Source organism: Grampus griseus (genome assembly GCF_964374135.1).
Source record: "Grampus griseus genome assembly, chromosome: 4".
NCBI classification, from domain to species: Eukaryota; Metazoa; Chordata; class Mammalia; order Artiodactyla; family Delphinidae; genus Grampus; species Grampus griseus.
Genome location: NC_138997.1, coordinates 73,257,803 through 73,283,458, shown reverse-complemented (window position 1 = coordinate 73,283,458; position 25,656 = coordinate 73,257,803). Strand labels below are relative to the sequence as shown.

General features: G+C 36.1%; 1 protein-coding gene across 3 annotated transcripts in view; it reads left to right on the top strand.

Annotated features, from left to right (window-relative positions):
- Positions 1–25,656, top strand: part of SLAIN2 (SLAIN motif family member 2) — an 80,297-nt gene that overhangs the window by 36,499 nt on the left and 18,142 nt on the right. The window contains exons 3-7 of one of the 3 annotated variants that reach the window (XM_082653681.1): positions 2,159–2,323; positions 4,066–4,227; positions 7,014–7,373; positions 9,116–9,253; positions 16,957–17,034. In XM_082653681.1, coding sequence (XP_082509807.1) covers positions 2,159–2,323; positions 4,066–4,227; positions 7,014–7,373; positions 9,116–9,253; positions 16,957–17,034 — 903 coding nt within the window. The remainder of the gene's footprint in view (positions 1–2,158; positions 2,324–4,065; positions 4,228–7,013; positions 7,374–9,115; positions 9,254–16,956; positions 17,035–25,656) is intronic. The other 2 variants (XM_082653683.1, XM_082653682.1) reach the window with 2 other exon arrangements.

Here is a 25,656-nt window from a genome sequence, read left to right as displayed (position 1 = left end):
GTGGTGTCTTGTCTCATGGTGAATATGTAGAAAAATATGTAGAAAACTATACTGACCAACTTACCACACTATCCAACTAAACAGAAAAACTAAACAGAAAGCATGTGTTCCTCCTCCCAAAACCAGTGCTCTGCTTATAGGCAAACCAGAAACTTCAGAAACATCTTATTGTTTTTTCCCTTTAGAAATCCTTACCGGGTTTTTTTTTGTTGTTTTTTTTTTTGTTTTTTGCGGTACACAGGCCTCTCACTGTTGTGGCCTCTCCTGTTGCGGAGCACAGGCTCCAGACGCGCAGGCTCAGCGGCCATGGCTCAACGGGCCCAGCCGCTCCAAGGCATGTGGGATCTTTCCGGACCGGGGCACGAACCCGTGTCCCCTGCATCGGCAGGCGGACTCCCAACCACTGCGCCACCAGGGAAGCCCCGGTTTTTAATATTTATCCTTTTCTTCCTTTTTTTTTTTTTTTGGCCACTTTTATTGCCTAGTTCAGTCTAATCTATTTAACATTAGAATTTCCATCAGTTTTTTTTCCTTAAGCTGATTGGATCATATTACTCTTGCTCAAAAGTCCCCGATGGTGTTATCACTGCTACTGAACAAATTTCAGACTCCTGAGCATAGTATTCCAGGCCTCCTGTGACCTGGCCCCAGCTGGTTGTTCCTGTTTTGTCGCTCACCATGAACTTTACCTTTCTAGATTACTCACTGTTATTCCCTGGACACTCTATGCATTTTCAAGACATGGTTTTAGTTTATGTTATAAACACAGATGAAAACATATACTTTCCCCACTTCCAGTGTCCTACCAAATTATCCTCTCAAGACTGCTCCAGTGCCTCTCCTTCCAAAAAGCCTTACTACCTACTTTCTCTTAGTTGTAATGAATTACTCCTATCTCATCATTTCCATTAGCCTCTTTGCGCCTTTATGATAGTACTCATTTCATTTTGCCTTGAAATCACTGTTTTTTCTGCCTGCACTACTTGGCTTTAGGCCTCTTGAGAAGAAGTACCATGTCACATTTGTGTATTTATTCTGCATAGTACTTTGGTGATGGTCATAAATATGAATAAGCTGTAGATTTTAGAATAGGGTGAAGAAAAGAAAAAATATTTTAAGTATTAATTTTTCTTGTATATAATTGATATCTTAGCCCTACTTTCATACTATTTTTATAATTTTATATGCATAGCACAAATTTTTCCCCTTTTTTGGCAGAAGTATTCTCCTTGGTCCAGAAAATGGGGTGGGGGGGTTCTTTTTAAAAAAAGAATTCTTGTATGTTTGACCTTAATCTGGCCTAAATAGTCAGTATTGCTTTATTTTTTCAAAAATCCAAACTTTGGAACGACTATTTTTAAAACTCATTATTTCATAGTTTTTTGTTGTTATTAGCAGTGTGTGTTTGTTATAGAAAAATGAGACAACGCAAATATGCTTTTATATTCATTTTATTTTTAAAGGCCATTCAAGGTTGACACAGTTGGAATAAACTTTCCAACAAGATAGAAGTAACTTAATTTAGTAGCTAATAATTTGTTGAGGAGATATTCTTCCTATAGTATTATTTCTGTTTGGTGTGGCTCCTGTTTTATTTGCATAACAAAATTTAAGATAGTGGAAGTATTTTGTTGGGATTATTAATGTGATATATTTCTCTCCACTACTATAGAAATGTTTCTGTGTTTAAACTGAGATAATGACTTGCTGAATTTCCTAATTGGAAAAATTTTTTTTTATAAATTTATTTATATTTTTAATTTTTGGCTGTGTTGGATCTTCGTTGCTGCGCACGGGCTTTCTCTAGTTGGAGCGAGTGGGGCCTACTCTTCATTGCGGTGCGCGGGCTTCTCATTGCAGTGGCTTCTCTTGTTGCAGAGCATGGGCTCTAGGTGCATGGGCTTCAGTAGTTGTGGCACATGGGCTCAGTAGTTGTGGCTCGCAAGCTCTAGAGCACAGGCTCAGTAGTTGTGGCGCACGGGCTTGGTTGCTCCGCAGCATGTGGAATCTTCCCGGACCAGGGCTCGAACCCTTGTCCCCTGCATTGGCAGGCGGATTCTTAACCGCTCTGCCACCAGGGAAGTCCCCCAGTAGGAAAACTTTTGCGATGTTATTAGCCTTTTCTTCAATTTGATTTTTCCCCTTGTCATTAATGCAGCTCTCAAGAGGCAGAATTTGTATAATAATCCTTTCAACTCCATCAGTTACACAAGTCCTTACAGTCCAAATGCCAGTAGCCCATACAGCAGTGGTTTCAATTCTCCGTCCTCAACCCCAGTGCGACCTCCTATAGTCAAACAGCTAATACTTCCTGGAAATTCAGGTAAGGAGAGATGAAATGGAGTAATTAAGAAATGGTTTTTAACTTACTGCCCTGCCTCAGAAAATAACTTACTCATCAGTAGTTCAAGTTCCTTTATTTATGAAACCTCCAACTGGTTAGAGAAGATATCATTGAGGTGCTACTTAGCACCAGGTAGTATGGTACTAGGCACCAGTGATACAGATAAGCCAAGTTACATTCATAAAGTTTTCTTTAGCATGTGTGTAAAAATTTTTTAATGTGGCTTGAGAAAAATAGCGTCACAGGCTTTATTTTTTTAACCAGTAGATGCTTACTGAGTAGCTTGCTTAGGTTGTAAAAGCTACAGAGTTAAACTCTTCTAATAGGAGTTTTAATAAGCTTTGATATTGTAGTTAAATAATAGTACAAGGCTGTATATGAATGTGCCAAGAGAGTGTTTAGAGCTCTAAATGATATGGGAGAGGGATAGATTGCTATAATTGGGGGAAGAGTGTTCTGCTGTGGTTCTGTGACTGAGACTGTTATTCTGTAGCTTACTGTTCTTTAGATTTCACCATTCAGTTACTCTTATTACTGCTATTGGTATGATTAATTATCATAGCTTCCTTAAAAATTAAAGTATTATTAACCACCTCAAACTTTTGACTTGTATACTCCCTAGTCTCATCACTTATTGACCCTGAAGTTTGTTCTGTACGTAGGTTGTTACTTGCTACTTATTTCACCCATGACTGTTGTACTAAAAAGGTTGTATTTGTTTAATATAGAGAATTTTATTCAGGCACTATTTGAGACTGACCTTATAGTACTTTTCCTATCATGTGCACTATGCTCTTCTTGACAACATAAACTGTTTCGTATTCTTCTTGCTCTTTTTATGTGCCATTCGTGTTGGAGCTGGCTCTTATGGTGAAGAATTCTGGAAAACAAGTTTCAAATAAATCTGTATTAGAAATATTAGTGACAGTCCTGGGATTTTTAAAATTCTTCATTAGAAGTTGATGATCTGATGAAAGCATTTCCTTAGGAACAAATTAGAGTCTTTTGGATATGTATATGCTTTATTCCTCTGACCTGTCTTCTATCCCCCTTTTGGTTTAGTGATAAAATGAGTTTTTTCATCCAGTCATTTTCTTCATCCCATCTTTGTGCTTCACTAGTTAACTTCAGAGAACTCCTTGGATCCGCATTACTAGTTTAGGGAAGGAATTTTGTAAACATGGCATAATGTAGGAGAAATGAGTGTAGTGTTCTTTTTTTGGTTTGTTCCTAAATCTCTAAGGAGTCCTGATTTTCCTCAAATTATAGCTTTCTTGTTTAGGAAAAGTAGGTGCTTTATTCAAGGGAAACGATGGTGGTATTTGCTAGTGACTGAATTTGGGAGGAGAAAACACATCTTAAATTCATCTATTTATAGAGTAGTTTCATTGGCTACCTTGTAAAAGTTGAAATCCTATAGCATGTATTATTGAACATTAATTACTTGCCAGGTACTGTTTTGAAAACTTAATTGTTTCATAAGAATATAGATAAGTTATAGCTATAAGAAAATGTGTTTTGTATTTGTCATTATCTATGAAGGAGTCTCTGTAGCCCTCTTTATACTTAGGACAATTTTTAATTTTAACTTTTGGGAATTTTATAAACAGAAAAGGCAGAATAACAATGAACTGAATCCAAAGATATAATATCAAGTTAATTGCAACAGATGTTTATTCAACTTTTGTTTCACTGAAGTTTGAATCATTTTCTTTTTTAAGGTAATTTGAAAAGTTCGTCAGACAGAAATCCTCCACTCAGTCCTCAGTCCTCTATAGACAGTGAATTAAGTGCTTCAGAATTAGATGAAGATTCAATTGGATCCAATTATAAGCTAAATGATGTAACTGATGTGCAGATTCTAGCTCGGATGCAGGAAGAAAGTAAGTATTTTAATTGTTAAGGTTGTGGTCTTTCATTACTGTACAATTTTGTTGTTGTTATTAAATATGTCAAAGTGTTGTGGAATAATAACGTAGTAAGAATAGAAATGTTGAAATTTCAGAGGCTTTTTCAACAAGTGGACTGGTTTGTTCATTAACTTGTTTTTAGAATCCATAGTATGTAGAGCAGTTTGCTGTGTGAGGAGCAAAGAAAAACAGGCTATGCTCTGCTTCTGTGACTGGTAATCATACCCTGCATGTTACTCTACACTGTAACTCTGTAGTTATTACTCGGTTGCTCTGTGTTTTCTTAGTGTAGACCAGAGTTTCTCAACTGTTCTTTCATTATTGCCTCCCCAAGGAGCCGATTTAGACATTTTTCCCCCTTTTTACCCACCCCCACTCCCGTTAAATTTTAATACCGTTGATATACTGTATATCTCTTTTTGTACTGTAAGGGCCACAAACTATTATGATATCGAAGATTTTTTTCACATCCCCCAAATCATTTTTTTTCTCCTTGGGGGCAAATTTTCTTTCTTAGAATGTTTGGTGTAGTCTGTAAAAAAGACCTTCATGGGAAAATCGGGATTGTGACATTAAGTTAAATGAAGCATGTGATGTTGCTTTGCAAAGTGGTCCTTGCAACTTTTTAGGTCACATATACCTTTGAGAATCTGATAAAAGTGTTGTCCCCTGTCATTCCCAAAATATGCATACGCACAAAATTTTTCATACTATTTCAAGGGCTCATTAGTGCCCTCTCATCTGAATGTAAGATGTTGGTGATAGTATTATTCTTGCCTGTATATTTTATTGTATGATGCCATAGGCTTAACTGTGAAGGAAGCAGTCTCTCTAACCTTCATAATGAAAAGATCCTTGAAACACAGATTTCAGAGTCTTGACAGTTGGCTGAGGTAATGGAGCAATGCTATAGTTTAGTTCAAAATTTTTCTGTTTAGGTCCTTTCTTTTATGTAAATATGTAGTAAGTTTTATCAAGCTATAACATTTATTAAGAAACTGCAATGTTTCTCACTCTGCTAATTCTTGTCTCATTTTCACACATCTTCCCTTAGAAAGATAGAAAGCTTTGGTGCTTGTTTTATCTATCTTTAGCCCTAGAAACTAATAACATTTTACCCTTTTCTTCTGTAACTTTGTGTATGTAACTCCTCACTGGGAGTATGGTATTGTCAGCTAGTGAGGGGTTACTTATTATCATGGATGTGAAAAAAGAATAAAGAATGCTGTGTAACTACCAGTTAGAATAAACTCACTCATTTCTTCTTTGAATCCTGACTTTTTAGACTGCAGTATTTTGTTAGAAATTCAACCAGCTATTTGCTGTAGTTTTCATATTGTGTGTTGGTAATGCATAATAGAAATTTTAGTCTTACTTGAAAAATCCTTTCTAAGCTATTCACACGCACAAATATTTCTTTTCCTGGTGAATTTTTTAAAAAATAAAACAAAAAATGCTGAAAATGTGTATGATTCCTCCTTGAAAACACCAGCTTTTTTTTTTTTTTTTTTTTTTTTTTTAAGAGAGAATGATTTTCCTTTTTACAACATTGTTGCTCCCATTCTTTGGTAACAAAAATGAAGAGTAACAGATTTAGGCGTTTGCCTGGTTAAGCTCCCTCATTTTTAAAATGAGAAACACACAATCCCATAGTGGTTGTGACTTCCCTAAGACCCCCTTGTTAATGGAGAACCTGCATTGGGATCTGGATTTTTCTTTTTTAAAACACCGCTCTTCTCACTGGTCTGTCATCTTTTGCTAGGTGACTTTAGTGCCATGTTTGCTATAACATGACACTAAGTAATTTGTTGGTTACTACAGTGGTCCCCAAACCTGACCAAAGGGCTAGACGGGCCCTAGGAATCTAGTTTTACAGGTACCTTGGTGTGATTCTCATCCACTACTTTGGGGAACCATGTTGATATCACTTTCTGTGAATGAATATATAACTTAAAAGTTTGATAATTCTCTAGAACAGATCTTTTGGGCTAAACTGCCAATAATTAGCAGGACTTCCTCAAAATGTTATCTAAATTCCATACATTTTTTTCAATTGTAATTTTTTTTCTCGTTGAATATCTATCAGCATTTGTTTTTATTCTAGAAGGTTTTATACTATTTGAAGGGCTCCTAAGGTTGCTTGGGTATTTCTGGAGGTATCAATATAATTAAGGGACTCCTTTGAAAATTCTTACTTGATGGCTTAGAATTTATCTTGTTTTATTGAAGTCTCTTAGGTTATGAAACAACTGAAATTATGTTTGTGTCCAAGTATTGAATTCCTAAGAGTGGGTAGAAGTTTCCTTCATCATCTTCTTGAGTAAGATTAATGCAAGGATTCAGTATCCAGGGAGTATATATACTCACTGATGTATTCTTTACACTGGTTGGGCAGTAATTGTTTTCCTTCAGTATTCCTTTAACGTTAATCTCAAATTTGGATTACTGTCTTTTGGAGTAGAAATATTTTTAAATTTATTGTTCTATTTTTAATATAGATTTCAGATTCAAGAAGAAATGTTGAAATTGGGCAAAAATTTATGAATTTCATTTAATTTAAAAATAGCCTTTTAGATGTGGTATATGCATCCTTATGTGTGGGAAAGTCTAAGGTGAATCAAGTGAAAGGGAGTTTTCCTTTACACGTTATACCCTATTTGAATTTCTCAATGATAATCTTTTGCTTTTAAACCTTAAAAAATATTTAAATGTTTAAAAATAAAACTAAAGAAATAAAATAACACATTCATTATTGTCAGGTCTCCGGCAAGAATATGCAGCCACCGCGTCTCGGCGCAGTTCTGGTTCATCTTGCAATTCTACAAGACGGGGTACTTTTAGTGATCAGGAACTTGATGCACAAAGTTTAGATGATGAAGATGACAATATGCATCATGCAGTATACCCTGCTGTTAACAGGTTTTCACCATCACCACGCAATTCACCTCGACCATCACCTAAGCAGTCACCCCGAAATTCACCTCGTTCTCGATCTCCTGCTCGGGGAATAGAATATAGTAGAGTGTCCCCACAGCCTATGATTAGCCGCTTACAGCAACCTCGCCTTTCCCTTCAAGGCCATCCCACAGATTTACAGACAACCAGTGTTAAAAATGAAGGTAACTATAATGTCTGGAAAAACTTTGTCCTTCAGGGCTTCCCTGGTGGCCCAGTGGTTGAGAGTCCGCCTGCCGATGCTGCTGATGCAGGGGACGTGGGTTCGTGCTGCGGTCTGGAAAGATCCCACGTGCCGCGGAGCGGCTGGGCCCGTTGAGCCATGGCCGCTGAGCCTGTGCGTCCGGAGCCTGTGCTCCGCAACGGGAGAGGCCACAACAGTGAGAGACACGCGTACCGCAAAAAAAAAAAAAAAAAAAATTTGTCCTTCATATTCCAGTATGAAAGTAACAGTTTTTACCAAGGTTCTGTATTTTAGAAAGTAGATCAACAATTTAGACAGTTTATTGTTTTATTAATACTGAGTCAGGGACTTCCCTGGTGGCACAGTGGTTAAGAATCCGCCTGCCAATGGAGGGGACGTGGGTTTGCGCCCTGGTCTGGGAAGATCCCACATGCCATGGAGCAACTAAGCCCGTGCGCCACAACTACTGAGCCTGTGCTCTAGAGTCCCCGAGCCACAACTACTGAGCCTGCGAGCCACAGCTACTGAAGCCCACGAGCCTAGGGCCCGTGCTCCATCACAGGAGGAGCCACCACAATGAGAAGCCTGTGCACCGCAAGGAAGAGTAGCCCCCGCTTGCCGCAACTAGAAAAAGCCCACGCGCAGCAGCGAAGACCCAACGCAGCCAAAAATAAATACAATAAAATAAATTTATTTAAAAAATACTGAGTCAATGCAAAAATAAAGGAAGAAGTGAATTTAATTTTGTTTGATTATGTTAGTTTTGCTTTGTTATACTCATGAAGTGATCTGTGTATAGATTTTTTTTTTTAATTTATTTTTGGCTGCATTGGATCTTTGTTGCTCCGCGCAGGCTTTCTCTAGTTGCGGTGAGCGGGGGCTGCTCTTCGTTGCAGTGTGCGTGCTCCTCATTGTGGTGGCTTCTCTTGTTGCGGAGCATGGGCTCTAGGCACGTGGGCCTCAGTACTTGCAGCATATGGGCTCAGTAGTTGTGGCTCGAGGGCTCTAGAGCACAGACTCAGTAGTTGTGGCGCACGGGCTTAGTTGCTCTGTGGCATGTGGGATCTTCCCGGAACAGGGAATCAAACCCATGTCTCCTGCATTGGCAGGAGGATTCTTAACCACTGAGCCACCAAGGAAGTCCCTGTGTATAGATTTTGATTTAAGTAATTTATGGTTCTTTTTAACAGTTCTACCCATTTATAGAAACTGTATTGTTTATTTTTATAAGACGTGTACTTCCTGTTAGCTCTTCTAAAATATGCATAACACTTAAATAAAGAATTTTATTTTTTTTAAATTTATTTATTTTATTAATTTTTTATTTTTGGCTGTGTTGGGTCTTTGTTGCTGTAGGCGGGCTTTCTCTAGTTGCGGCAAGCAGGGGCTACTCTTCGTTGCGCTACTCAGGCTTCTCATTGCGGTGGCTTCTCTTGTTGCAGAGCACGGGCTCTAGGTGCATGGGCTCAGTAGTTGTGTCTTGCAGGCTCTAGAGCACAGGCTCAGTAGTTGTGGGGCACAGGCTTAGTTGCTCCATGGCATGTGGGATCTTCCCAGACCAGGGCTCAAACCTGTGTTCCCTGCATTGGCAGGTGAATTCTTAACCACTGCACTACAGAGAGGCCCAAGAATTTGATTTTTGAATGTTAATTAACATTTTAATTTTCTTCATCGGAAAGAATGTTTTGATTTTTTCTTTTAATTAAATTTCTGTTGTCATAGAAAAACTAAGACGCAGTCTTCCAAACCTATCCCGAACATCCAGTACACAAGTTGACTCAGTGAAAAGCAGCAGAAGTGACTCAAATTTTCAAGTGCCAAATGGAGGAATACCTCGCATGCAACCTCAGGCTTCAGCCAGTAAGTATCTTTTATGTATCAGTTATTTAAAGATAAATGAAAATTGTAGATTTTAATTTTGTGCTGAATAGCTGTATTAAACTATAGTAAAATGTAGTGATTATCAATTGCTATAAGATGATCATAGCTATATTAAAATTTAAAATTTGTCCCTATGAAATACCCAATTGTATCAATACTTAAATCTGTATGAAACTGTGGTCTCTCTAGAATTCTAAAATAAGCATGTTCTAGCTGTTTAATGTATAAATATATATGCCTTAAAAATCTTATATTCTGCAATACTGCACATTAAAAATGACAGGATTTTGGGGGGAAATAGTCCTGAAGCAGACCACTTAAAACCCAAGGAGCTTTCTTACTAGAACATTAATAAAAACAATAATGATCCCATGAAAATAATAGCACAATTAAAGGCATGTTAAATTCTTAATAAATAAAATAAATACTCCAGCAAATGTAGAATTTCATTTTTAAAAAAAGTTGAAGGTAACCTGATGGAAAGGAACGTTGAGACCGTTGAATTAAGGAGACATATGCACCATAAACAAAGATCAGATGATCATGCAGAAGGAACTTCTAAGACAAAGTGGCCAAACTGAGCTAAGAAGTGATGTGGGAGTAGATGGCACTCTGTACTTTACAGAGAGACTAAAACAGAATTGAATACTTTCCAAAAAGTATTGCGTATTAAGTAGGGTAGATATGAACATGCAGTCAAACCAGTTTTAAACAACTATCAGAGTTATTTCTACAATCTTAGAAATGCTCAATATGCATGCCTTCTATCCCACAGTTCACATCAGTTTTGTAGTTTGATTCATTCAGTTCCTTTGTAGCATGTTTACTGTCAGTGGTTGAAGTGGTCACTGTGATGTGTTCCTTCATTTCCTCAAAGCTGTGACAAAGAAGTGATACAGACATGAGGTTATTGACTGTCCATTTATAACTTGTGTATTGAGTAACACAACTTTGAAAGCATTCAACTCTTTTTAAATCCCCTTGCACTCTTCCTTGGCTCTATTGTGTTTAGCTGACTTTGTGTAGTTTGTATTAAGCTGCTGTTACTTGGTGGCTCAAAAATCCAGTCCAGAAAAAAATACATTTGAACCAAAATGACTTTTGTGATATATTGATAAATTTTCCCTATTTACAAATTGCATATAATATTATTTTTATTATAGAACTCACATTGTACGGTACCAAACATTCATAATTCTGTTTAATCCTCTGAACAATTCTATGAAGTAGGTTCAATTACTAACACATTTTACATATTAGGAAATTGAAGCTTTGAAAGGTTACATAAGTTATCTATGATCATACCATACAGCTTATAAGTAGCAAGTTAGGATTCAGACCCATGTTGATCCTGATTGAAAGCCAAAGCCCATTTAGAGAGATTTGTCACATCAGTGGTTTAGTACTAAGACATAAAAATTATCCAGAAATATTATTTCTTTTTTTTTCTAAGATAAACTCTAAAATTTAAGGCGTTGTAGAAAACCGATACCTAGAGATTTGGGTACCTCATTTTTTTAGATGGAGGTGTGCAAAAACATGTTTTTATATCACATTAAATTTTAAACACACAGACCATGTGAACTGTGTGTTTAAGAGTGCCGTTATGGTACTCATGTGGTACTCATAAATGGTGTAGAAAATAGAGATTCACAAAATTTAAAAAATGAAAGTAAAGATACAGTTTGAACTCTAAGTTATTGCTGAAGTGGTGAGTGATAGGTTTTGTGCCTTTAAACCTGCAAATTAAGTTAATTTGATTTAATAATATCCTGTTTGTGGGGTGTTCTTCCCTCTTGGGAAGAGCAATCCACAGTGTTAATAAAACAGGAAAGAAACTTTTATATCGTTAAGAATATTAAGTAACAAAACTCATGTATATTATAAGCTACACTTCTACAGTCTATGCACAGATAATCCAAAACACCATTTTCACTTGGCTTTCAGAGGTGCTTTAATACTTAGTTTGAAATTGTTAAATTCTGAATTTCTCAAATCTTTCCATGACATATTTTCAGACAGCTTCCCAGCTCTTTGATGAAACCAGCTATATCTATATCCTTTTTACCTCATTCCATTATTGTCAGTACCAAATCTTTACTCAGATTTGTTCCCTCATGCCCTCATACATGCTGTTTGTTTATTTAAACTATTCTAGCATCTTAAAGCTGTATGGAAATGAAAAATAACTCTTTACAAAAAGAGAAGGAACAATAAAAGATTGAGAACCTAGGATAAAAATGTTAATAAAAAAAGAATATATTGACCATATCTTAAACTTTATGATAACTACTCACCTTCTCTAGTGGTAGAATTACCATTGTATAATCAACTGCTGATTCCCTAGAATTTTTTTTTCCTGTAGGTAAATTATTTTTTTCTTTTTCCCCAGAAGTGGATTATTAAGGAAAATACATAAAGAAACATAATGAGATTCTAATCACTAATTTACTTTTAAGTGGGATATATGTATACTGTTTCATAGTCGTATTTCAATATTTGAATAATGTATAGGCAGAAGAAAAAGTAAGGTACCATCCTATTTTAAAAATTGCATATACTTGTTTATTTTTATATATGTAGCTGTAGTGAAGTTTATTTATGATGAAAATGTCACAAATATTTATTTTAGTATAGAATCACACTACTCACAAAAACGTATTTGGAAAGTAGTAAATCCAGAATATTGGCAGGTTAAAATTAATAAAGTTTATTTTATAAAAATATTTAAAACTTGAGAGTTCCTTGGAGGTCCAGTAATTAGGACTTGGGCTTTCACTGCCGTGGCCCCAGGTTCAGTCCCTGGTTGGGGAACTAAGATAACAGAAGCCGTGTGGCACGGCCCAAAAAAAAGAAAAAAAAATTTAAAACGTTTTGTTTAAAGTTAATATATTATAAAGCAAAATAAAGTGTTACCTATTTTTCTGAAAATTTTACGTATATCTTTGATACATAATATATATGTGTGTTTTAACTAGTGTGTGTATATAGGTGTACTGTTTTCATAATAGCCTTTTTATTTTGATATATAATTATGTACAGATATTACAATGGCAAGTTTTATATATGAATTAGCATTTTAAATATTTTATATAAACCAAGTTTATATATTTGCTGCATTTTATTTTCTTACAAGTATTTTTCCAGCTCTTAAGTGGTAAAGCTTTGGTTCTTACTTGCTGGTCTGCATGAACCTAACTTTGCAAGGTTGCTTTATTTCCACCTAAGGGACCACTTCTTTTGCCTTGTTACTATGCCAATCACTATTTTTATATGCTTATTTGCTATGGCTGCATTATTGTGGATGTTGGCATTCAAATATGAATATTATGAGAGTTCTAATATATTTTCATTTTGATAGCTATTACCAATTCTTGACTTTTATATTTGGAAAATATGAGTAACTTAAAAAGTTTAAGAAAACCAGAGCATTGCAGAGGTCATGGATACATGTAATTTTCTCAGATTCTCCAGTTAAAGGAAGGAATGTTTCTCATCGACAGTTTTTCAAAAGACTAGTGCTTGCTTTCTAAGACCACTGGAGCACAGATTTAATAGAAAGTTTAATTTTCAGAAAAATATAGGAATTACTGGTTCAGAAATAAGAGAAGAGAGAAAAACCCAAGGCAATCTGCTGGTTTTATAAAAAGTAGTATGAGTTTACTTTCACATGTATTGTCCCATTTGAACCTCACAACATCTCATTTTTCATTTTTATAGAGAGGGAGAAAGATCCATATAAATTATATGTACAATGTCAAGTAACTAGAAAAGTGGCAAAACCAAGCCAAATTACTCCCTCTTCTCAACTCCTCCATGAGTCTCCTGATTTCCTCCCAATCATTGTTTGGATTACATCATGCTGACCTAATTTCAAATGAGGAGGCATCTTGGAAAATATTCTTGGATGACTCTACTGGAGCATGATTTGAGACTGAACTATAAATACTTTGTGAATTACCACAAGAGTAAAATAAGTCATTGTAATATTTATCCACTTGCTTGCTTACATTTAACTAAATGGAAGAATATATTTGAATAGGATACAGAGTATACTCCCAAAGAAGAGATGTATAGGATCAGTATTGTACTCTGGACCTCTCACTGAAGAGGAAGTGTCCAGGGCAGTTGTCAGCTTATACATAGGCCAGACTGCACTTAGGCTCATGGGGAAGGAATTCTCATCCAGATTTCACTTGTGACCAAAACACTAAAAGGTTACACTCAAATTTTATATAATTATGAAATATAAATTGAAATAAATAAGTCATGATAAATCTGTGTAATTGGCTAATGTACAAATGAGTGAGATACTTGTAGAACTCCTGTTTAAGGATAAGTAGTGTAATGATGTTGTCAGTTATCACGAAGAGATTTTATAAATGTAGTTTTTCTGACCTTTACTTCTGGAAATGTTGATTGAATACATCTGGGATGGGGACCCAGAATCTATTTTTTAGAAGTGTCTTAGCTGACTCTGGCATATTTAAGTTTGAGAACCACTCAATTGGACCTCAGCTGTGGAGGATCTCGAATATTTAGTTTGAATCTCTGGATTTTATCCAGTACTCAGTCACTTATGTGTTTCTTAATTATTCAACAGATACTTATTGGGTGTATATGTTCCAAGCACTGGGAATATAAATGTGAAAGAGACAGCTCATGCCCTCCAAAAGAGGAAGTGATAGGCAGGAAGTGATGTGGGAACAGGAGAGGCATTACACAGCAGGTATGAAGAGGTTTTCAGGAAAGGTATTGAAAGATGTCTCAGCCAACTCTGGAGGAGTTGTCACACGAGGAAAGGAAGTATAAGTTTTCCAAACAGTGGGACCAGTAATGAAGTCTTAAGAATGGCACCCTGATTATAGTGGTTTTGTTTGACTAAAGTGTGGGTCGCAGGATGGTTAGTTGGTGCAGTGACCAAGGACGAGAGATGTAGGTAGGGGTTAGATTGTGGGAGCTTTTAAATATCGTGTTGGGAATTCCCCGGCGGTCCAGTGGTTAAGACTGCACGCTTTCATTGCCGAGGGTGAGGGTTCGATCCCTGGTCAGGGAACTAAGATCCCACGAGCCGCGCGGTGCAGCCAAAAAAATAAATGAATCAAATAAATTTCATATTAAGGAGTTTAGATTTCATCTTATAAGCATGGCGAGCCATCATAGGCTTTTAATCAGGGTTACTTCTTAAGAAACTCAGTCTGGTAGCAATGTGGAGAATGGATTAAAGTTCTAGAAGGATTTGGAGACTTTCAGTTTAACTACTATAATTTATCTTTAAAAAGTGATTTTGGGGACTTCTCTGGCGGTCCAGTGGTTAGGACTTGACACTTTCACTGCCTGGGCCTGGGTTTGATCCCGGTTGGGGAACTAAGATCCCGCAAGCTGTGCGGACAAAATAAATAAATAAAAAGTGGTTTCGTCATTAGAAAACAGATCAAATTACGATTGATAATTCAGATTAAAATTTAGTTTTTGTTCTTATTTGAGTAACATTATGTGACTTTGTGGTATCTCATGAAGATCATTCATTTCATTCCATCTGTATCAGGCAAATTTAGAGTATACTGCCTGATCCTATTTGCTATAAACAGGATCCTATCTGATTCTTTGACTTATTGTTGGACAGTTTTCACTTATGCTGTTCTTGTGGCATCACCCATGAAACTTGAGGGATAAATAAGGTCCATTGGAGTTATTGTAGCTATTAATTTAAATAAGATCTTTCCAGGACAGTTGATTAGAGGTGATATGTTAAACCCTCGTTTAAAAAATTATAATAGTTAATAGATACTGTGGATTGCCAGTGTATGTACAGTTGGTTACCTTTTGCCCTCATTTACTCCACTCCAATCACCATGGCCTACTTCTGTTCTTCAAATATAGCAGGCACACTCCTACCTCAGGTCCTTACTGCTGCTTTTCCTTCCATATCGAATGCATTCCCCTGATATCTGTATGGCTCACTTCCTCTCTTCCTTCAGATCTTTGGGCAAATGTCATCTCAGGGAGATATTTCCTGATGACTCTATTTGTAATTGCAACTTAAATTTCCTACTTCTTGTCCCCCTTTCCTACTTAATATTCTCCTTAGCAGCTATCACCATCTTGCAGGCCATATATTTTACTCTTTGTTTATTGTTTCCCCTTCCCTAAAATCTTAGTTACATGAAAGTAGGAACTTTGTCTATCTAGCTGGATACTGAATCCATTGTTCCTAAAACAGTGCCTCTAATAAAGTAGATAATTACTTGAAAGAATGAAAGAAAGCAGGAATGAATGAATGAGTGAATGAATGAAAATATGAATGGTTGAAAGCATGTATGAATAAATATGTAAATGAAGAATATTCAATGACGATAGCATCCTATATTTCTGTGGGATAGATATGAGGTAATGCATTATAAAATTGGTGTTTTTTAGGTTTGGAGAATTTTTTGCTTGTCTGCCTGGCAATATATTTAACTTAAACTGGCATACAATATTGTTTAGCAGCAGTAATGTGTTGTAGTAAGTGTTACAGAAATTGAAATCAAATGCATTTGGTACTTTTTAAAAATGTTTACTATTAGACAGTGAGAAAATCCTATCAGCATTGATACGGTTAAGCAATAGAGGGAAAGAAAAATTCTCCTTAATTCTTTTTGGTGATATATCAAGTAATCCATTTATCAACCCAATGATTGTTTAAACTCTGGCCAGATTTATGGTTTGAGATCTCTTTTTGGGGGCGGGTTGGGGGCGTTGCATATAAATCCTAGAGGTATATGAAATCTGACTTTCAAATGGGTAGAATGACATTTTAGAGCCACTTAAATAGGTGACTGCACTGGTACATGTGGGAATCATCAGTTCATTGGAGCCAAAGAGATTTAACTCCAGATGTCTCTGAACTGCTGCTTAATTGCCGGTTATGAGAGTTTCGCTGCAGTTAATAGATTAGGAGTTCCAAAGAAAGCTTAGAACTCCTCATTGATCACTTTAAAAACCAGATGCTCTGACTCTTCCAAATCCCTCAACCCCAACACATACACACCCCTGCCCACCCCGTATGCATGTGTGCATAGTCCAGATATGTTGCTACCCAAAGTCTAAAGTGCAATTAGTTGAATTCTACGGCAAGATGATGTTGAACATATTAAAGCAACTAGATTGTTTACTCCCTTGAGGACCTGCCTGGTTCTGAGTTTTCTTCTCCTTTTTGAGTATGGGGATTACTATTTCATGTTAGGACAGTTCATCTAACAATAACTGCTTTGCCAAAGTCTGCTTTTTGCGCTGAACAAGTACTACGTTTATTTTTTTTTCTGTACTGTGTGCTTGCGTTCATCACTTTACTTATTAGCTTTGTATTCTTTGCATCCTGTAGCATGTTTGCTGGTGGTTTGTTTTCTCTTTGATATTTTGATTGGTTTACATATTATAGATTTTCTCATCTATAAGAAATAATTTTGGAAAGTATGCACTTTGCACTAAGGTTTCCATTCCCTTTCTTTTCCAACTTAATGCACTAAGCATCACTTTAAGATTCCTCTGCTCCTCTGCTTCTAGGATTCTAACATAGTTTCACCTTATCTGTTCCTTGATAAATTTTCAAGTTTGTATTAAAATATTCAAGTTTACAGAAGCTATAGTCTTTATCTTGTCCTTCCAGGCAAATATTACAGTTCCTTATTTTTCAACAGCTTCGCAAAGGCTGAAAAATTTGCCTCGTACTTCCCTCAAAGCCAAACAGTTGCTTCAAACTTCATCTACAAAAAGAGGTAACTACAGCCTCTTACTAAGTTTTAAATTTCAGCAAATGGTCAAGTTAGTTAAATCTTTTACCTTTTGGCATACTGAGTCAGTGATGTCTATAAGGCACATTTTAGTCTTTTTTTTTAATACTAAAATAATGTGTATTCATTCTCTGTTACTTGGATAAATCCAGAAGAAACTCATTTTCTACAGAGGTATGTATTGGGTTGCAATTCTAAAAGGAATAAGTGATATATAGCATTTAATATTAGAGAATTTATCATTTTTCTTACCTAAAACTGAAGGTTATTGTTTTAACTTTGTTAGGTAAACTAATAAATGCTTTAAAATGAACCAAATGCCAGACATTCTGTATGTTATGTTTTGTCTTCTGTCTTTGGTTTTTGGATTTACTTATCTGTAGGATGAAAACAAGCATGTTTTCATATTAGAAATTGATTGACGTTAAAGCAGAGTTGTTAACTGATGATGTTTGGAATATTCATGGAATGGTAGCTTTTGTAAGAACTGACAGCTGAAGAAATATATGAAGGTTGACATCAAAGTTATCATGTTGGTTTCAAGAGATTGGATGTATGGACAGCTAGGAAGAAGTAGAATTGGGAGAAACACTGTGGGATTAGATAGACCAGCAGTAATAAGAATGAATAGAAGCCTCAGAGGAAATGGTACAGAACAAATAGAGGCAAGGAGGAAAAATATTTCCCCTATCCAGGACATGTAGATTTCCTGGTAGCTTCAGAACTCAATAAATAACAAAGATATATATAAGAAGGATAAAACACTAACAGGACATTATATGGAAAGAGGAGGCTTGGGATTTGATTTGTTGAAAAAATGATTTAGTTAATATGGTTATAAAAGTACTGAAATAGGTACTTTAGCAAGTTCACTAATGCAGATGTTTTAGCAATGATTTGGTGGATTAAGTATAATTTAAGGAAATAGTTTTAGATATTAGAATCCAAAGAAAAGAGAATAGTCAAATAGAAAAGTAGAATGTTGGAATGTTTGTGTTTTGGATGTCAGGGGCTGGTTATAGGCCTCCAGTAGGGGTCTGTTTTGGTGCCACTGTCAGAAATAATAACAGACTGAATAGATTACGCTCTTTTGATAGAGAAGAAGGTGATTTATTAAGGATCATTTTAGAAACGGTTCTTAAATTATTTGAGGACCTTAAACCTCTTTTTTGAGATTTCCAGATACTTTTGAGTACTTCTAGGTGTAGAAGGTAGGTGAAAACAGATGATTATAAAAGGATTGTAGTATCTATACCAGGGCAAGAGAGGATTTTAAGTTTATATAAATTTTATTTTTTGTATGCCTCTGTAAGCTGCTTCATAATGTTTTTTGGCATTAGGTACGCTTATATAATTTAAAAATTTTACTTGAAGATTTTACGTTGCTGTTTATTAGATCGAGAAGATCATAACTTCTGGCTGATTTTTTTTGTGGGGGTGGGGGACGCCTGTGGAGGTTACATTATTTTTGTGATTCTGAACTACCAAACTGCCTGCCCTCTGTGATAAGATAACAGGAAAACCCAGTCTCATAATTCCTGGTACCTCTAGCTGTCTAGATGACATGGTAAAGAAAGAGAAGTTTGTGCGTGTGCATGTTTGATTTTTTTGTTCCTTTTTGTTTCATTTTGTTTAATCTCTCATTTATCTTAATCCAGACTCCCTTATTTTCTGGTCAGTACTGTGGCTTGGTGATGATCATTTTACACTATAAGTTCTAAACCAATTGAAAAAGGAACAATATATGATAGGATTTAAAATACTAGTTTAATTACTGGTAAAGCTGAGCTGGAGAATATCTCTTGGATCCAAGGTCAAAATGGATTTTCTAATTTACCCTCATGTCTAGACTTTGAGAGAGAGGAGTCTGCATTGGACTGTGGGATTCTCTGCTCTTGTAGGGATGTGAAGCAGACAGGATTCAGACACCACGTTTTCATAGGTACCTTTGCACATTAATCCCATCCAGTAGAGAAACATGGACTAGATAGTAAATTGCCACATAAATAAGTTGTTCCTCTTCCTGGGGATGAGCCTATAACATTTTCTAGAAAGCTGATTTACTTATTTTAAGGGCTCACAGAATCATGGGAAGAGGAAGAAGATGGTTTCCTTAACTATTGGAAAAATGGTCACTTTGATTTTAATTGCATTTAGTAGTAGCTGGAGTTTGAATATGGGAAGGGAAGTAAAACTGTGTTGCCTGGCACAAAGAAACACTCCATAAACATTTCTTGATGAACACAGTCATGCCACTAACTCAGGAAGGGCTGGACACATCCCTCTTTGCGTTTTCTTCTTGCAAAGCTTTTGTGTTTCTTCAGCCCACTTTTCTCTTTGAGGGAAAGAACGCATTGTGTTTTTTTAAGACTTTGTAGAAGTGACTGCTTAAACTGCTTTGATAAAGATATATTTTATTTATCTCCAGTTGCTGGGAACTCAGTCAAGTAGAGATAAACAGGGTAGAAACCTCAACAAGTCAGGGGAAGAAAATGAAGACTAATTAGAGAAGTGAATGTAGAGATAAGGACAAATTTGAATGTACAAACATACTTTTATTTAGAAGGAAAGAAACAACTAAGGAGGAGTTCATGATGGTAGTTGTCTAATACTGCTTTAATTTTCTAATTCACTATATTTTGAGATATTTAAGGTGACATAAGCAATATTTATAAGAGGCCTTATTGATATGAACCCAGGAATTTTGTCATTACCTTGGATCCGAAATTTTAAATTTCGTGTTCCCTTTTCTATCAACTAACACGTATTGAATCTGAAGCATGAACAAGATACATGCATTACATTCTTTTCACTTTTTTTCCTCTGTTCTAGCCCCTCTTTACTTTTTCTTCTGTTAAAAGTTGTGATCAAAGCCAGCCTCTGCCATAAACAGTTTTTAGATACAGTTAAAATTGAAGGAGTTGCTCTCCCTCCTATGACTGTTACATACAATTGGGAGAAGGAAAGGAGAGAGCATGGGGGCTGTTCTTGGGGCTCCCTCCAAACACACAAATTTCTGTTAGATCATTTCATGCTGTCTTTGTAATGATACTTGAATAGATTTTACTTATATTTAGACTTGCTAAGGCTTTTATGATTTTCTAAGATTCTTTTTTCCTCTTTAGTTAAATCTTGACTACATCTATCAATTTCCTTTGCTGAGAAAGTCCTAGATCAAAATTTCCACCTCTCTGAAATTTGTACCTTGATTTTCCTGATTAAATAGGACTGCATTTTAAAATATTAAAAGCCTTTAACATTCTGTGGTTTTAAAAGATCACCTGATTCCAATTAACCCTCATTATATTTTTATTCCTCCCTAACTCCCAAGTTTATAGACAAGGCAAAATGCTGCTACCATTAGAGGAGGAAACATTTTTTACAATAGTAAAACTACAGCTTAGTGCACCTCTTCATATACTGTAGTTTTCCTCAGTTTATACTTTAACCTTATTAAAGCATTTCTCTCCATATCTGGAGATTGTAGAACTTTTTGACTTGTCCTTTCATAAACTGTAGTACATTTATCTAAGAATATAAGGATTAATAAATTTAAAAGGATTTCTAATTTATAAATCTATTTTTTAATCTTTGTTATTTTAAAATATAGCACAAATTCAGAAAACCATATAATACATAGAGAGCTTAATGAATTCCTATAAGGTGACCCCCTTGTAACTACCATTCATATCAGGAGACTAGAACTTACTACCTCAGATACTCTATACCCATCTGCTTCCAAACACAATCCTCTCTTGACCCCCTCTCCCAAGAATAGCCATTCTTCCAGATTTTTACAGCGATCACTTCCTTACTTTTCTGTATAATTTTTATCATCCAAGTAATGAAATTATAGTTTTGCCTCTTTAATATATGTCTTTTTTAAGTTTCTCTTAATTTATAGTTTTCCTCCAACTCTTTACTCCCCCTTGTTGTTTGAAGAAACCACCAAATCACTTGTCCTGTAGATGTTCACACAGACTGGATTTTCCATGGTGTCATTTATCAGGTTCCTCTGTATTTCCTATAAATTGTTAGTTATCCACATGCTTAATTAGATTCAGTTGTTATTTTTGGCAAGACTGCTATATAGGTGGTGGTACTTCTTGGCGTTGCCTGTTTCATATCATATGATATTAGCAGGCATTGATGCATAATGCCTATATCCTTACTTTATTAGGAATTGCAGAATTGGGTTATTTCAATTCTAACATTCCTAAGAGAAACTTTACCTTATTCTTTGGTTAACCAGCACTGAGGTTTTATTTCAATACTTGTTCTTTCCCTTTATTTACCAGTTTACAAAATAAAAAATTGGCAATCTAGGATCCTCCAAAGGTGACCAATATTTTTCATATATATACATACACACACACATACATATATATATATATATGTATATATATATCATTATAAACGTACAGATTTAAACATTTTTTAATGTGTTTCGATCTGAGTATTTTCCCAACTTTGGTAGAAGCATCTTCAAGTTGGTGTTCAGGTCTTTTTGACACAACCCTGGTAGTCTTTGATAACGTCTTGATAACTGGTATGACAAGATAGGCTCATCTTATACACTTCCTGCCACAGACCTGAATTTAGTTATTTCTCAAAAAAAGAATCCTGATTTCTTTTGGTAGGAAATGGAATTTCAAAACCAAAGTCTGAGTTTTTAGTTGTGCTGTTTACTATCCAGTTGGTCATTATTTCTAGTTCTTTTCAATTACTAGAAATATATATGTGTAGATTTGTGTTTGTATATTTTTTAAGATTGAATGCCTTAATGAGTTCATGCTGATACTTCCTAATCAAATTTAGGGCTTGAGGATAATTACTTAACCTCTTTTAACTTAAAGCTTGCTTTCTTTTATTCTGCTCCGAGAAGTCTCTCTCAGAAACACATAGAAATAGACTATCATTTAATAATTTGTTTTCTCCCACATTTTACACAGAATCTTCTGGGGATAACATTAGTGTAATGCCATACAATATGGTTACTAAAAGCAGTTTATAAAACTTTTTCCATAAATAGGTTACTAGGGGATAAGGGGGGAAGGGATAAATTGGGAGATTGACATATATTCACTACTATATATAAAATAGATGACTAATAAGAACCTGCTGTATAGCACAGGGAACTCTACTCAATACTCTGTAATGCCTATATCGGAAAAGAATCTAAAAAAAGAGTGGTTATATGTGTATGTATAGCTGATTCACTTTGCTGTACACCTGAAATTAACACAACATTGTAAATCAACTATACTCCAATAAAAATAAAAAAACTTTTTCCATAAATAACTATTATATACTCTTCTTTATATGCCTCATTTAGTCTCAGCCCTACATTTAAATAATATTTGATGCTTGCTACCTGTCTGTTGATATTGTCTCACCAGTCAGTTTTCTTGTTTAAAGCTTATCCTCAGTTAGATTCCTTAAGGAGTTATGGGAACAATATCCATTCCCTCAATTTTTGCATGTTGATGACAGCTTGTCTGCTCTTTTTATATTTGAAAGTCATTAGCTAGATACGAAATCTTTGGCTCACATTTTCTTTCCTTGAGTATCTTAAATATATGACTCCATTTTTGTCAGGAATAAAGAATTGTTTCCATTCCAATCGTTTGGTCTTTTTATCTGGATGTCCAAAGGTTGTTTTTTTCTCCTTTAAAGTTCAATAGTTTATTAGAATATGTCTTAGTGTTTGTCATTCTGAGTTGATTTCCCCAGATATGTGGTGTGTTATTTCAATTTGAAATTGCAGAGTTTTAAAAATTTTAGGCAAGTTCTTTAGAATTATAGTTTTTTTTTATTGTGTTCTTTTGCTTTGGCTTTCTTTTTTTGTGGGGACTCTTCTTGTACACATGTTGGGTGTTCTTTGCCTTTCTTCTGTGTTTCTTGCCTTCTCTTGAATCCTTTTCATCTTTCTTCATTTCTTCTTGTTCTATAAGTTTATTTTCATTGTTTATTTCTTTTAAAGCATAAGGTCCTGTGTATGGTGACTCTTGTATTCCTTCTGTCTTAGACTTCATTTTGAAATGATTTATTTTATGTCTGATTCTTTTCTGTGTTCCACCACCTCCCTTTTGAGTGTTCATTCATTCTGATTTATGTTCTTTCATATCTCGTAATTTTCATCTTTTTGTGTGTGTGCATGGTGGACATATTTGGCAAGGTTTCACCATTAGTAGGAATGTTATTCTATTCCTTATTCTCTCTATTTTTTATTTAATAACTTTATATGGGATTTTGCCTTACTCTTTTTCTATTGCTCATTTTTCTGTGAAATTGGTTTTTCTAAACGTTTAGAAAGGGAGTTTAAGATTTTCTAATTTATGGCTCTAGTGCTCCCTCTTCTTTTGTTTTAGGAAACTGTTCAAAAATATGGCTGTTGGCGGAGTGGCTGGGCCCGTGAGCCATGGCCGCTGAGCCTGCGTGTCCGGAGCCTGTGCTCCGCAACGGGAGAGGCCACAACAGTGAGAGGCCCGCGTACCGCAAAAAATATATATATATGGCTGTTTATTTTCTGAGATTTCTTGCTTTTACTCCCCTCCCCTGTTTTAAAATTCATCCTTTTAAAGTGTATAAATCAGTGTTTTTTAGTACAGTTGACCCTTGAACAACACGGGTTTGAACTGTATGGGTTCATTTATACACGAATTTTTTTCACTAAGTGTGTGCTACAATACTACACAATCTGTAGTTGGTTGAATCCACAGGTGCAGAACCATGCATGTAGAGGGCCAACTGCAAAGTTATATGTGGATTTTCCAGTGTGCAGAGGGTCAGCACCCCTAACCCCCTGAATTGCTCAAAGGTCAACTGTATATTCACAGAGTTGAGCAACTGTTAACCACTGTCTGATTTTAGAGATTATCATCACCCCATAAGAAACACCATGCCCATTAACAGTCACTCCCATTCCCCACTCCTTCCAGTCACTGGCAACCACTAATCTTTCTGATTCTGGATTTGCCTGTTCTGAACATTTCATATCAGTGGAATCATACAATATGTGATCTTTGCAACTGGCTTCTTTCAAACAAATTTTGTCTATCCATTCATCAGTTGGTGGACATTTGAGTTGTTTTCACTTTGTACCTGTTGTAAATAATGCTGCTAATGCTGCAGATGTTTGCTGGTAGCTTATTTATTCTTATCTGTCAGTCTTTTTGTAGGTATGGAAGAAAAGCTAGCAAAACCTGTTCCCAGGGGTTTCTTCTGCCTCTTATGTATAATAAATATTCTCTTGATAAATATATGCTTATAAAAATAATGGTAAGTACTGTACCCTAATGAAAGAAGAAATCAAGGGATTCTATGTCTTGTTTTTTTATGATTACTTGTCAGCCATTACAAACTTAATATGCCTTGGTGTTGTATATTATAAAACCTGCATAGGATAGTAGCCCCACAAATAAACTTTCTGAGTCTAGTTGAAAATTAAAATGGCGAAAAAGACACTTTAATGTCTACTCCCAGAGGTGTTTCTCTTTTGGTATTACCGAGAGGTAAAGAACACCAATCTGGGAATCAGGAGACCTGAATTCAAGTCCTGACTTTCCTGTTTATTTGCTCAGTTGATTTCTGTGGTTGTGGCAATTTTCCGTCTCTGTAAAGTGGAAGGGTTGTAGTAGTTACTAGTATCTCTTTTAACAAGGATTTTTTAAAAATTATTTATCTATTTATTTATTTTTGGCTGTGTTGGGTCTTTGTTGCTGCGCGTGGGCTTTCTCTAGTTGTGGTGAGTGGGGACTGCTCTTCGTTGTGGTGCTCAAGCTTCTCATTGTGGTGGCTTCTCTTGTTGCAGAGCACAGGCTCTGGGCACACGGGCTTCAGTAGTTGTAGCACATGGGCCCTAGAGCACACCAGTTTCAGCATTTGCGGCTCGTGGGCTCAGTAGTTGTGGCACGCAGGCTCTAGAACGTGGGCTTCAGTAGTTGTGGTGCTCAGGCTTGGTAGTTGTGGCTCACGGGCTCTAGAGTACATGGGTTTCAGTAGTTGCTGCTCATGGGCTCAGTAGTTGCAGCACGCGGACCCTAGAGCACACGGGTTTCAGTAGTTGCTGCTCATGGGCTCAGTAGTTGCGGCACATGGGCTCTAGAGAGCACAGGCTCAGTAGTTCTGGCGCACGAGCTTAGCTGCTCCGCAGCATGTGGGATCTTCCTGGATCAGGGCTTGAACCCGTGTCCCGTGCATTGGCAGGTGGATTCTTAACCACTGCGCCACCAGGGAAGTCCTAACAAGGATTCTTTAACTCTGTAATGAGAGAATCATATTTACTTCATCTCTGTGGTCTTTAATAACCAGAAGTTATTTTAAAGTCCTTATTATGTCAGTAACCTGTTGCCATCATTTATGGTGCATAGACCATTGAGTGACTGGAATGATATACCTATAAAGTAAGGGGTAGTTGACAAGGAAGTTTTTTTTTTTTTTTTTTTTTTTTGCGGTACGCGGGCCTCTCACTGTTGCGGCCTCTCCCATTGCGGAGCACAGGCTCCGGACGCACAGGCTCAGCAGCCATGGCTCATGGGCCCAGCCACTCCACGACACGTGGGATCTTCTCAGACCGGGGCACAAGCCCATGTCCCCTGCATCGGC